We start from the raw sequence: 14,925 nt of genomic DNA, 5'->3' as shown, positions 1-14,925 counted from the left end.
AGCGAAGCTTGAACTACACAGCAGAGGAGGAGGAGCCACCACCCACGAAGAGACCTTGCATCTCCTCTGTCAGCTCATTGATTGGCGGCCATGGCTCAGTCCGCAACCCGATACACAGCTCCTACAGCTCCACTAAAGGCTTCTTCCATTGGAAGAGAGAGGAGCCACACGCCTCCCCTCTCCCCAGCCCTGTGTCAATTTGCTCCCAAACTCCTGAGAGAGCCTCTTCTTCCTTAGAGATGTCTGGCAGAATGGCTGCAGACACTGAACCCACTATTTCCAAAGTGCCCACTGCCACCCAGGTTCTTGCTGCTGTCTCGTCAAGCCCGACCAGCTGCGATGGCAAACGGAAGCGCAAGATCCAGCTGTCCAGCCATGGTGGGGAGCAGATCCCTCTGCGTCCACCCCCAGAATTGGGATACAGCATCACCAAAGAAGACTGGGACCAGAAGAGAGCTGCCTTCAGCAAGATTGAGAAAGACCTGGAAGAAGCCGTTCCAGAACCAAAGAAGCATAAAACTCCCGTGGCTGTGACAGTCCCCTACTCTCAGTCTAACTCATCCACAGAATCCAGCACCACCATGTCAAGCTTTCGGGCGACCCCTCTGGCCACAGCCTCCATACTGATCAACGTAGAAGCACCCATACCCGTCACCAACCCAGCCATGCCAGTAATCAACGTAGACCTCAGCCTGGCCACCAGTGTGAGCACGGCCTCAACCTTCACAGCTGTCCCTGCTGCAGCTCACACTATGGCTGCCCCCAACTCTCCTGCAGCCGCACCCCTCTTGCAGGGACAACAGGCTCTGCAGATGCAAAACATTACTCCAACTAGCTCAACTGCAGTGGTCGACACCACCGTAGGTCCAGTATTTCCAACCCATGCAGAGCTGAGTAGTTTCATAGTACAGCCTACCTCTAATCCCATGGAAGCCTCACAGCCGAGCCTGGCTTCCACCTCTCAGCCCACCCTGTCTGTCCCCAGCCAGCCATCTAGCAGCCTGAACTCTGCTTTGAGCCAGGTGCAGGGTCTGACCACCAAGATTACCAGCAGCAGCAACCCCACCATAGCAACAACTAGCATGTTTGGATTGGGCAGCCATCTAAGTACACCCACCTCCTCGTCAGCCTCCTGCCTATCATCACCCTCCACCACTCCTATAGTTACCATCACTGCTTCTACCATGGATGTCCCACAGCCCAGCTCGGTCTCAACCTCTCAGCACACCCTGCCGGCCCCCACGTTCAGCCCGGTGCTGTGCCTGCCCGTCAAGACTCTCAGCAGCAGCAACGCCACCATAGCAGCAACTAGCCTGTTTGGAGTGTCTGGCCACTCCAAGCCTCCCACTGCTCCCATAGTTACAAACACTGACTCTGCAACAACTACCACCAACCCTCTACAGGCCTCTGGTGACAAGACTAACTTTGGAGCCACCACTACCACCCCACCGGCATTTGTGGGAACCAACAACCCGCCCTTTGTTCCCACCTTCAAGCACTTGTTTGGCAGTGCTCCAGCCAGTAGTGGCATTGGACCATCTGCAGTGGCCTCAGCCCTGACAACCACCTCCACAACCTCTGTATATGGTGGGTTCTCTGGTTTAGTGACCAGCACGAGTGGAACGTCCACCACTGTACCTCAGCCCACAGTCAGATCTCCGTTTGGAAACTGGGCCTCCCCCTCCATGACAAGCAGCACCTCAACTCCCTCTATTGGCAATGATACTTTTCAGTTTAGAGCTCCCACTATGGCTCCTGCCGCCCAAACATCCCCCAGTAGCAGCTTTACATTTGGTTCCTCTTCCAACACCAGCAGCACCTTCCAGCCTTCTCCTCCTGCCACCCCCCAGAAACCCTTTATCTTCAGCCAGTTGGATAATGGCAATCAAACCCCCATAACCATCGCAGCCACTGCTCCCGTCCTCCAGCCCAACTCACATTTTGGAAAGTCATCTTCTGAAGCATCCACGACAACACCATCTCCCTTTATATTTTCTGCTGCCCCAACGACTACAGCCTCCACCTTTGGGTTTCCGGTCAGGCCTGCATCTGGGTCTGGTTCACCCTTTGGTTTTGTCATCAGCAACACACCTCCCACAACAACCTCAGCCTTTGGGTTGGCCACTCAAACTCAGATACCCACATACAGGTCCATTTCGCCCTTTGCATCTGACAACACCTCAACTCTTTCAACTACACCGATCTTTGGGCTAGCCACACAAACGCAGACTGCCCAGACAAGCCCCTTGTCCTTTACTGCTACTACTGCAATGGAGCAACATAATCCTGCTGGCTCAGCCTCTGGATTTAACTTCAGTGGTGCCATTCCAGGCACACAGTTTCAATCGCCACTTTCTAATAACCCACCACCGCAGGTGACAAGCGGATTCAACTTTGGACCTGCTCCTAGTGGGACATTTACCTTTGGACAGAGTGCTGGCACAGGTCCCTTTAACTTTGGAAGCCCAGGAACCTCTTTGCAAGGCTTTGGTAGTCAACCTTCCCCCTTTGGATCATCAACCACTCCTTTCTCTGCACGGCCACAGGGTGACCGGAGGAAGCTGCAGTCCCGCAAAAACCGCAGGAAGAAGTAAAGCAGGTCAGACACTGCTAACCCAAGACAATCTCCAGGGGACACGTGTTCTTCTCTTAGTAATGTTGCAGCTATGGCTAAATATGACCCTGCGCGTCCAAGCCAATGCTGCTTGGCTGACTAACAACCTAAGAGGGAACAGATAGCTTAACCACTTGAACCTTAGCGTCCATATTCTGGGGTGAACATTTGGTGACGATAGAACGCAATAGCAGGTGAATAGGTTCTGTGTTGGGGGGAAAAGGGAGCAGACCCAGTACGGGAAGGTGAAGAGAATTAAAGCTGGTGCAGTCTTGTGAGGAATCACACGAGTATATAGGGTTTAAATGGCACAAGTGCCCTTGACCAGAATGGAGAATGAGCCAAGGTTGGTCTTGTGCTACATGCTAAGAAACTGAGGTTATCACCTATAATATCTCTCAGACCATTCTCCCCTGATGACAATAGAAAGAAAGAAGAAAGAAATCTTGACTTTAAATACCTGCGTTCATGGGTCAACTTGACAGAGCAAAACCTGAAATTGAGGAAAGTGGCCAGTGTGTGGAAATCCAACCTCCCCACCCTATCAACCTCAGCTTCTCTGCGACTGTAGAATCTGTTCGATATGGCTGTGAATGATGCACTCTGAAGCCTTCCCTACAGAAGGCCCTGGATGGGTGCTACACAGAACGGGAGCTCCCGTCCAGCAAGCTTGTGCCATGGGAGCCAACACGCAGGAATTGATTACGAGGGCATATTGAAGATATGGGGGGCAGAAAGTACTGGCGGGCTGGCCAGATGTGTGGAGGATCGAGATTACCGGATATGTCACTGGAGGTTTCGCCCGAAGATGACCTAGAGAAAGAGAGAGAAAAGTGGTTAAAGAGGTGGATTTGAAGTGCCAAATTTCTACGCAAACGAAAAATCTACAATAATATAATTTGTTTCCAGGACTCTCCCATCACTTTGTCCCAAGTCGAGTTTGAGTCAAGGAGGATGCATTGCAAACACGTCCTTGACAAATGTTTTTATGCTTTATTTCAGACAGATACAGTGAGAGAAAGACCAGGGAGAACAGTGGGGTGGCGTGCATTGAACCAGGTTCAGGTGTGAAAAGGACCATAGCCTCATTTACCTGGTAATGCACTTAGTGATTTCCAAGTCGAGGATCTGCGTCAGAAGAGATAATCAGACGTATGCAGGTCTTGGTACAGGCCTTCTGGATTCACGGTCACGATTCATATACATCAGCTCCCATATCCTTTATAAACTCAGTGCTGTGGTCGCACAGGCTGATCTGTACGACCCATGGCTCCGCCTCCCCCAGGCCATCATGCAATGTTCCAAGGAGGGTGATTGCCATGTACGACTCCTGTAACACTGTGCCACTGCTGCATTAGAAAAAGCCCTCTCCTTTGTTCCTACCAGTGACGTTAGACGTCACACCCACATATTTGGCCACCCACATTTTTGTTGTTCTTTTTTTTTGTGAATTCATGTTCAACCAACATTTTTAAAGAGCTGGTGCAGGTTTGTTTACAGGTGTATAGAAGTGGATGGAATTCATCTGTAGTTTTCCGGAAAGGGGAGAAGAGAGAGGACATGGCAAAGGTCACATATTCAAATGTGAATAGATTGAAATGGATGCACCACCCCTTCCACTGGGCTATGGAGTTTTATCTTTCCGACAAGAGTACTCCCACTGGGCTATGGAGCCTGATCTTTCCAGCAAGAGTACTTGGAGGCCAGTCGGGAGCCACATGGACTAACCATACGATGACATATAACCATATATAGACAGTAGCCATAGCCATACATAGACAATTGATATTGGGAGAGGGAGAGACAGTTGGACATTACTGTGCCAGACAGTATAGCGTAAGTACTCCTAGTGGAGGTTTGCTCTCCGAGGAGCGCACCTATTAGGGGTGGCCATAGCTGAGTGGGTAGAGAGGTTCTCTGGGAAACAGTAGGTCACCGGTTCGCATCTGGGCACATACATACATACATACATACATACATACATACATACATACATACATACATACATACATACATACATAGGACCCCCATCTGAAAATATATAGTTCCAGGGACCTCCCAGAAGCAAAGATTTGAGTTAAAAACGTTCGCTCTGAAAGAATATATATTCAAAGATTTGGGCCACATTTTCAAGATTTTTCAAAAATAGCAGACCTACAAAGCAGGAAGGAAGGAGAGGTGACAGCATTTAGGCGCACGCGGTTTAGACCAGGTGAAATTCATTGCGCAAATGTTATAATGAGTCTCGGCCCGGCCCTGGGCCCGTTGTTCAGGGACAGAGTCGGCCCGGGGCCGGGACGAGCTTGTAGATCTGCTATTTTTCAATAGCTAAAGTATAACATAGTGACCTCTGTGACAGCAAAACAAATAGCAAAAATGAATGTATTAAGTTCGTGATTGTGTGCTTTTAGGAGCAGTATGTGTTCATCCACGATGCCATCCTGGAGGCGTGTCTGTGTGGAGAGACGGCCATCCCTGTTAATGACTTTGCTCTGACCTATAAAGACATGCTGAAGGTGGATTCACAGAGCAACACCACACAGCTCAGAGAAGAGTTCCAGGTAACACACACACACACACACACACACACACACACACACACACACACACACACACACACACACACACTGTGTAGCTGTAGCTGCCAGTTGCTGTTGAAGTGTCGATCATTGAAAACTAATATGGGGTTAAAAACATGGAACTGGCTGACGGGACTGCCTTTTACGCAGAGCTTTCGACCAGCTTGGCGTGGTTATATGTTTCGACCAGCTTGGCGTGGTTATATGTTTCGACCAGCTTGGCGTGGTTATATGTTTCGACCAGCTTGGCGTGGTTATATGTTTAGACCAGCTTGGCGTGGTTATATGTTTCGACCAGCTTGGCGTGGTTATATGCCTAAACCTAACCTTAACCTCACAAAAACTATGCCAGAAACAACATTATTAATCGTACAGCATTTCATGACACATGGAATTCGTGCTATAGGTTTGTGGTTTAGAACACAACCCTAAATGGACTGAAGGAGAGCGTAGATTTAACGAAAGACAATGCATAATATAATAAAACTTAATACCACATTTCCAGAAGGACTTAACAACACTAATTCTTAAAGTTTGTACATAACAAACTCTTAAAAAACAAAACAGGGAAAAGAAACAAAAGAAATGGGAAAGCCCATTGAAACCTAAAATCAGGGGTTCCCAAACCCAAAATAAATAGTAGCCTGTAGCTTTGTTGGTGCGAGTGTGAACGCAGCATACTAACCTTGGTCTCTCTGTTTGCGTGCGTCAGACACTGAACTCGGTGACTCCTCACCTGGACATGGAAGAGTGCAGCGTCTCTCTGATGCCCAGGAACCGCGAGAAGAACCGCAGCATGGACGTTCTGCCACCCGACCGCTCGCTGGCCTTTCTGATCTCCACCGAGGGAGAAGGCAACAACTACATCAATGCTGCGCTCGCCGACAGCTTCCACCTAGCTGCCGCCTTCGTGGTGACGCCCCACCCCCTGCCAGGGACCACCACGGACTTCTGGAGGCTGGTGTTCGACTACGGCTGCACCTCGGTGGTCATGTTGAACCAACTCAACCAGTCCAACTCTGCCTGGGTGAGACACAACACACCACCTGCGTAACTGCTGACTTTACTCAAGTACTTTACTTTACTGAAGTACAGTACTTGAGTAAAGGTATTTAGTTACTTTCCACCACTGGCACAACCTCTGACTAACATCATCACCTCAAAGCCACAGCTAAGCCACCGCATTCATCATTTATAATGAGCTCATGCTAATGATTTAAGCTGTTGAGTAACACACCCGTGTGAAGTGAGGGGCGCTCTTATCATTATACATCATCATACATCATCTCATGAACAACTGAATTTGTGTGATTGGTTAGCCGGTTTGCTCGTTTACATACAAGTAAGACGCGCGAACGCGGGAAGCGAACGCAACTCGTGTGTGTGTGTGTGTGTGTGTGTGCGTGTGCGTGTGCGTGTGTTTTTTTGTGTGTGATACAGCTGCGCCCTCTGGTGGCGGGCGGGTGGTGTTACAGCGTGACACACAGACAGACACACACACACACACACACACACACACACACACACACACACAGACAGACATGTTCTGCTAGGTCTCATAGTTAGTGCTCACTGCGTTCGCAATGACGTAAATGTTCCCTTCATTGTCAATGGCATTTAATGTTTGTTGCCACAAATTTACGTCATATTTGGCGGACATTTGACCTAATTTCTCCTTTATCAATGGCAAATATGAGACGTGTGTGGACAAAATTTACGTCATATTTGAGGCACATATGACCTAATTTCTCCTTTCGTTGAACTGAATTTATGTGATTGGTTAGCCTATTTGCTCGTCTACATATGGCGTAAATTTTCCCTTCATTGTCAATCACTGGGCGAATTGTCACTGCTCAGGTGTCTTGTTACTGTGCCTCATGGCGAGCTGTGACAACATGATTTGTCCTTGTCCTCTCTCTGGTTGGTTCATGCCTCCGTTCTGTTCTTCACTGCCATGTCTCCAGCACTGATGAGCTGTTCTCTCTCTATCTCTCTCTCTCTCTCTCTCTCTCTCTCTCTCTCTCTCTCTCTCTCTCTCTCACAGCCATGTATTCAGTACTGGCCTGAACCAGGACTTGAACAGTTTGGACCGATGACGGTGGAGCTTCTGTCCAGAACGGCCGACGATGACGTCATCATTCGTCTGTTCCGCATTCAGAACATAACACGGGTAACGTGCATGCATGGAAAATGCGTTTAATGTGTTTTACGGAAGCTGTAAGTCCACAGTTTAATCAATAATATGCCCCCCCCACCCCAGCTTCAAGAAGGTCAGCTGGTGGTGCGTCACTTCCAGTTCCTGCGCTGGTCACCGTACCGTGACGTTCCCGACTCCAAGAAGGCCTTCCTCAGCCTGCTGGCCCAGGTGCACAACTGGCAGGAGGAATGTGGAGAGGGACGCACCATCGTCCACTGCCTGTGAGTCCATACGCTGATACCAGAAAGACACCTGATAACAGCACCAACCATAGCCACTGGCTTTAACTAACTTAAGGCTTCAGACTCTAGCATTTGTATTACCTTGCCATGTGCTATGTTTTAACATGCCATATATTATATTATATTTGTAATCCATTAATAACTTTTGAAAAAGGCTTTCTATCAGTGCATTTCATTGCTAGACAATAAAACAAGCTACGATTGGAGAGCCTACACCTTTACACACGGTACTATTTATGCTGTAGCTTGACTTTTACACCATCAAAGTTAAATCAACATTCGGATGTCCTGCCGTTAGCGTAAAGCTGTGGTTGTAATCGTTTCATAAGTATCTTCCTTAGGCTCTAGTCTAGACATGCATGTTCCACCGGTTTGCAGGCCCACATCTGGAGACGGAGAGGCTTTAATGTCCAGGAGTCAGGCTGTTTGTGGGACATCATGGATTAGGGGATGCACACACCAAAGGTCCGACATGCGGAAACAACGGTCGGACATGCGGTCAAACATGTGCAGTGCTTGCTGTTATGGTTAGGTCAAGTCCCCACTCCTGTATTGTAGGACATTACTCGCATATTCATGTTTGAGGTCGAACAGCATGTTTGATGAAAGCTCGGTCAATGTGTGAGATTTCACTGTAGCTGAAAAATCCGTCTGACTCATGGATAGAATGTGTATCATGTCAGCCAGACCTTTCTCTGTGTGTGTGTGTGTGTGTGTGTGTGTGTGTGTGTGCGTGTGTGTGTGTGTGTGTGCGTGTGTGTGTGCGTGTGCGTGTGCGTGTGTGCGTGCGTGCGTGCGCGCACGTGTGCGGAACAGGAACGGAGGTGGTAGAAGTGGTACTTTCTGTGCCTGCACCATGATCCTGGAAATGATCCGCCATCACAGAGTGGTCGACTCTTTCTTCGCTGCCAAAACGCTGCGCAACTCAAAGCCAAACATGGTGGAAACCTTGGTGAGTTGAACGTCCTGCATTTCTCAGCTGTCGCCTCAGCCAGGTGTATGTGTGTCATGTCCACGTCACCAGGCGCAGTGTCCTCCTGGGTTGTTGCTGTACTTGTCAACAGGACGTGACTCACATCCTGTTTTCACACACAAACTATCTGAACCTAGTCTTGCGTAGCCAGATTACTATTCCACAATCTCTGAGCGTGACATAGAGGCTGCTTTTTAGTTAATTTAGTAAATTTTTTGTTAAGCGGCATAGTTATACTATACAGTATACGTACTGTATATGTTTCAATTAATTACATTTACATTAGGACAAATTTCCATGACTGCAAAGACTGTTTGATGGAAGCATTTGAAGAATTGTGTGAGTCAACAGAGAGACTAATATGTGCTGTGTTGACTGGTCCTCTTTAGCACTTTGTAGGCTGAGTTTATGTTTATTTATGAGGAACTATTGAAACGGTATTAATTTATTCAGATACCTTGTCTAGCAGACAAATTAATATTACTGGCTGGCTTCACGCACGCTTTTCTTTTTTCACACGTGAAACAACACTGTTGCTTGTTTGTGCATTTGTATTTCCTGGCTGTAGGTTTTACTGCTATTGTATACTTTTGTGGACAGGTGTCTCTTGAAAAAGAGATGGCTAATCTCAATTAGACTTTAATCTGGTAAAAAAAAGAAAAAAAAAAGATGCAGTAAAATATGAATGTAGCATTTGTACGCTGAGTCACATTTGGGTTGTGTGTCTGTGTGTTTGTTTCAGGAGCAGTATCGGTTCTGTTATGAACTGGCCCAGGAGTATCTGGACTGTCTGGAGGTCAGATAGCATTGATCCACATCACTAGAGGTTGCTACAGTGTCTACTAACACAGTCTGGCTTCTTGGTCTCGTGTCTTGGGTCGGTGGGCCTTGAACCCTCGGCTCCTCAGTCCTTGTACACAACTCTGGGTGTCGTCTTTTCAATGCCTGGATCAAACATGATCTCTTCTTTGAAGGAACACTTCACAGATTTCCAACCATATCGTCATATAATTGATCCTCACTAATTCTCATTTCTGTCTTCTCACTCGTTGTCTCAGAGGAGGACTGTGTGGACAGTTCCGAAACCTTCCTACCTGGGACATAATTTGCAGCTAACTGATAACTTAGCATAAAGAGGACTGTACTTTCTCTTAGCTTGGAATCTCCAACGAGGATGCCATTGTTAGGCAGGTTTCTGAACTGTCCACAGCCCACCAATGAAATGCAGTGAATAGACAGAAATCATTCCAGTCTTATAATGAGCATAAGTGAGGACCAATCATATGAAGAACATTGGAAACGGGTGAAGTGCTCCTTTAATGACACAGAGAAGAATGTATACTGGACAGCCCTGTAAAACGCTACACTGATCTGATGACACCTTTCTTTACCGATGACACCCTTCTTTACTGATGACACCCTTCTTAACTGATGACACCCTTCTTTACTGATGACACCTTTCTTTACTGAAAATACCCTTCTTTACTGATTAGATGATACTATTCTTTACTGATGATACTATTCTTTACTGATGATAACACCTTCTTTTTCTCTGCAACCTGTACGCTTTGGTGCCACTACACACCTGCCACAACCAGAGGAACACTTTGGCAGGAAATGGAGTCGAAACCTTCTATTTTTTTCTTTTTTTTTTGTATTGGTCATTGCCACGGTGGTAAATGTTTGATCGTGTGGGATACTAATCTGCCGTGCGACGCTGCGTTCCTGCCTTACTACGAACAAACGTAGAGAAAAGCGACTACAGTCGACGCCAGCCACTGGTTGACCTTGTGTTCTCTGTTTTGCACAGATGCAACGTCTGAGAATTTCTAAGGGTCTGCCATTGGCACTTCAGTGGGGAGTCAGTGGGGAGTCCAAGACTCGTCATGGAGAAAGGGGGACATTATGCTGGGTGTGAAATGGTGTAATTTCACACCTGGGTGGCAATTCAATGGTGGCAATTCAGTGGAGACAAAGGCAAATCAGGCATGACAATGGGAGGAAAAAATGACTTTACAGGGAAAGATCAGGGAAAGAGGTCAGATGTCATGTCTGTACATATTTGTACACTCTCAGAGTAACAAAAACAAATACAAACATGTGGTTCACAGTGCAAATTGGGGTCCCAGAGATTAAAAAAAAAAAAGATCAAATGGTCAATGGCCTAATGCATATCAACCTAGGGGTCCTTGAAGTGACCGAGGTTGAGAACACGGTCGGTGAACACGCCATGTCGTACTGAACCTTGAACAGTATATTCGGTGACACCGACTGGGGGAGTGGGCTTCCGACCGCTCGACTGGGGTTGACGTCCGCAGCTAACAGGCTCTATGCACACAGAATAACTCTTCCTACTTCCAGGCCCCTTCCCTACTTCCTTCCTTCAGGTGTTACCAAGGATACTAATGAAGGCTCAGTTCCATTTTGGTCAAACATAGTCAGGGTGCTGCTATTTTGCACGTTGGCTCTCTGGAAACACTCTGCTACACCGAAGTCACCAAAGACTCAAGGTCTCAAAGTGTCCTTGAGTGGATTCCAAATGGCCCCGTACGGGTGTGTGTAACTCTGAGAGTGTACAAATGGAACCAAATGGATCCTTACGGGTCCATTTGTACACTTTCAGAGTCATGGGGGTCCTTGAAATTAAAAACTTTGAGAACCACTGTACACTAATTGGAATGGCCTTATTATCAGTCACACCTGTGAAGGAAGTAGGGAAGGGTCCTGGAAGTAGGAAGAGTTACCCAGAGTAATGTAGTAAGAGAGTGGTGACACGCTTTGATCTCGCCGCAAAGCGGGTGCCTATGGGCGATAGTTCCAAACATTGCTCCTATGGCTGGAACTATTCCATTGAGATAGAATGAGCACTTCCGCATTCCATTGTTACAATGAGAGTCAACGGGAGTGTCATTACTCTCTTTTATACTACTCTGGAGTTACCGGTATTCTGTGTGCATACTGCATAGAGCCTGTTGATTTGAAGTGTGTCACATCCTGTATGTACCTGTACAGCAGAGTTGTCTCGGGACTAGTGTGTCACATCCTGTATGTACCTGTACAGCAGAGTTGTCTCTGGACTAGTGTGTCACATCCTGTATGTACCTGTACAGCAGAGTTGTCTCGGGACTAGTGTGTCACATCCTGTATGTACCTGTACAGCAGAGTTGTCTCTGGACTAGTGTGTCACATCCTGTATGTACCTGTACAGCAGAGTTGTCTCTGGACTAGTGTGTCACATCCTGTATGTACCTGTACAGCAGAGTTGTCTCGGGACTAGTGTGTCACATCCTGTATGTACCTGTACAGCAGAGTTGTCTCGGGACTAGTGTGTCACATCCTGTATGTACCTGTACAGCAGAGTTGTCTCGGGACTAGTGTGTCACATCCTGTATGTACCTGTACAGCAGAGTTGTCTCGGGACTAGTTTGTCACATCCTGTATGTACCTGTACAGCAGAGTTGTCTCGGGACTAGGCATGCACCAATATATCGGCTGTATATCACATTCACCGACGGCAATAGCCGATGTATAGCTGTTGTTGTGATGCGCCACTTTTGCGCTGGCAATCTTGATGTGTCCAAGCTGTAGATTCAGAAACACTTTCCAACAGATTTGTTTCCTGGGCACAAAACGGGGACTGAATATCAACGAACAAAATTAATATTGGTATCTGCGAAAATGTTATTCAGAAAATAATAATAATAATAATAATAATAATAATAATTGTTCGGTCAAGAATTTCCATATTGGTGCATCCCTACTTGGGACATTATTTATGTTTTTATCTATTATTTATGTACATACGTTTCTAGATGTCGTCGTTCTTCAGTATGCCAAATCATTCTGTCTGTGTGAGTGTGAACAACGGGGACCACTTTACGCATCGCTCTGCATGCCGGTCGTTTAACGTGTTGCGTCACAGTCTGTGAGCCAGTCTGCTTCAGTGGGGTTTGCTATGTGAAAAGAGCTATGTAAAAAAATACATAAATAAATACATTAAAATAAATATTTTTACCGAAGTGTTGCTGTGTGGAGTTATCTTTCACCAAAAAGCAGTTTGCAAAATGTTCTATTTATTCAAAGTGTCTTCATTTTGTTTTCATTTTAAATGGCTGGTGTTATGGTATGTTGACCGGCCGCTCCTATCCGTAGTAGAGTAACAATATCCCTGCAACATTAATGGTAAATAGGTTGGGAATAGAATAGCTGCCCTAGAGCAAGGGTTCCCAAACTTTTCAGGCCATGACGCACAGCCCTCCCAAATAATCCTATTTGAACTGGGGACCTCCCACCCTGACAAGCAATTGGAATTGGAGGTATTTCGTTTGACTCGGTTCCACAGATAAATACTGTATAAATAGCCGAACTGCAAGCTCACAATGCTCGCACTGTGAGACATTGTGAACTTGTAGATTGGCTATTTTCACAATGTTTGCCTCTTTCTTATGGCAAATTTGGTATTAAAAAGGTCTTAAAAGTCATTAAATTGTAACTTAAGAAATGTGCAGACACCTTGTGTATACACTTGTACTGTATGTTGGTTTGTTTACTGTGGAGAAAACAATGTTGCACATTAAGCTAATCATCTGGGGGCCCCCAAAGTAATTTGTTTGTGGATGACACAGAGCTGCACTCACTTGAGGATAAGTGGATGAACTGCACTGTAAATGATCTGGTAGTACAAAAAAGGTTTGTGGTATCTGTGATATCTTTAAGTGGTCGTAGGTACTCACAGCTAATGTTGAAGACCTACAGGGGTGCCCACACCTTTTAGACTTCAGAGCTACTTTCACAACGACCAGCTCAACCAGATCTACCCCCCAAAAAATATATATATTATCCCATTGCTGAAAATACATATTAGACAAATGCACTTGGAATAGAAAATAGAGGTGAGAAATGGAATTGGTGCAGCTGGTGAATGAGCCATGTCCTGCCTGCTGCTCTCACTCTTGTTCTTAGTTTAAGTGGAAAGAAGCTGAAATTAACACAGATTGAAATTAAAATTGTCACTCTGTAACTTAGTTCTGTAACTTAGGGTTGTTCATTTCATGGTCTCTGGCCTTTCATGGTCTCTGGAGTTATATTTGTCAAGGGAATGCTTTTTGTGTGCAAATGTTACAGAGAGCCAACTGAACTGTGTGTTAAAATCAAAAGTGGGAACTGGGATTGATGTTGATGTTGCACTTAGCAGACTTTTATTTTATACAAGCTACTGTTATTATTTTTTCTCCTCGGCTATAAAAAAGAAGCTCTGTTGTGCCGGTGCTCCGGAACATCCATTAATTTATGCAGTGCATTATGACTAACATAAACAATGACCTGTTGTTTACTTGTACATTGTTCGTGCATCAATTTTATGGCATTTCCATAAAGACTTTGTAGTGTTTGACTGTCTTAAATTTAGAATCCATAAACCACCACTGGGAGCATCGGCCTATTGCATGAAGCAAGTTATCCACCCCCTCTATTATCTGTCTTTATTGTCTCTCAGTTTACGCTACTGCAGGCAATAACTGAATCTCTTATTATATTTCAAACTAGAAATATTCACTTGTATGCACCTCTGCCAACCAGTTGCCATAGACTCTATCATAATAGTATTAGTATTATGAAGACCACAGTATATTATGTAGTGAATGAAGACTGAAGGAATGGATCGACCTGACATGTGACCTGACAAAAGGTCAGGTCACAGTGCCCTTGACCTTTGGCCACCTATTTAAATTAGAACATGGGTCTATATCAGGGGGGGGTGGGGGCACCAAATGTTTTCGTGATAGGAACGTTTTATTTTTTGGTTAAAACTAAAAAGCTTTTTGTTTTTGTTAAAGTCACACCAACTTTGATGAGTGATGGTAATGATAGTAATCATTGCTATAAGTGTTTGTTCAGTAACAAGAGTCTCCCCGTCTCCCCAGCTCTTTGGTAGGTGACAACATTTCTGCCAATCAGGAGAGAGTACCCTTTTATCAATTTACATTTTAAAGTGTTTCAGTTCCAGTTTCGTCTGTTCATTTCTTTGTGTCATTACAATTCCACTTGTTCAGTTTTAATGAATCCACACAACATACAGCACTGGTGAAGGTGATAGTGCTGTCTGTTCATTTCTTTGTGTCATTACAATTCCACTTGTTCAGTTTTAATGAATCCACACAACATACAGCACTGGTGAAGGTGATAGTGCTGTCTGTTCATTTCTTTGTGTCATTACAATTCCACTTGTTCAGTTTTAATGAATCCACACAACATACAGCACTGGTGAAGGTGATAGTGCTGTCTGTTCATTTCTTTGTGTCATTACAATTCCACTTGTTCAG

The 14,925-nt window shown here is 45.8% G+C and overlaps 1 protein-coding gene across 2 annotated transcripts in view; it reads left to right on the top strand.

Moving 5' to 3' along the window:
* Positions 1-12,592, top strand: part of LOC306938455 (receptor-type tyrosine-protein phosphatase U-like) — a 177,354-nt gene extending 164,762 nt beyond the window's left edge. For both annotated transcript variants that reach the window (XM_079522643.1, XM_079522642.1), the window contains 6 exons: positions 5,026-5,175; positions 5,906-6,220; positions 7,238-7,363; positions 7,454-7,611; positions 8,449-8,584; positions 9,348-12,592. In XM_079522643.1, the coding sequence (XP_079378769.1) occupies positions 5,026-5,175; positions 5,906-6,220; positions 7,238-7,363; positions 7,454-7,611; positions 8,449-8,584; positions 9,348-9,410 (948 nt within the window). In that variant the 3' untranslated portion in view covers positions 9,411-12,592. The remainder of the gene's footprint in view (positions 1-5,025; positions 5,176-5,905; positions 6,221-7,237; positions 7,364-7,453; positions 7,612-8,448; positions 8,585-9,347) is intronic.
* The last annotated feature ends 2,333 nt before the right edge of the window (positions 12,593-14,925 follow it).

The sequence above is a fragment of the Electrona antarctica genome, assembly GCF_951216825.1.
Source record: "Electrona antarctica genome assembly, chromosome: 15".
Lineage (NCBI taxonomy): Eukaryota > Metazoa > Chordata > Actinopteri > Myctophiformes > Myctophidae > Electrona > Electrona antarctica.
The sequence above is the reverse complement of the archived record's forward strand: the minus strand, read 5'-3'. Positions and strand labels throughout refer to the sequence as shown.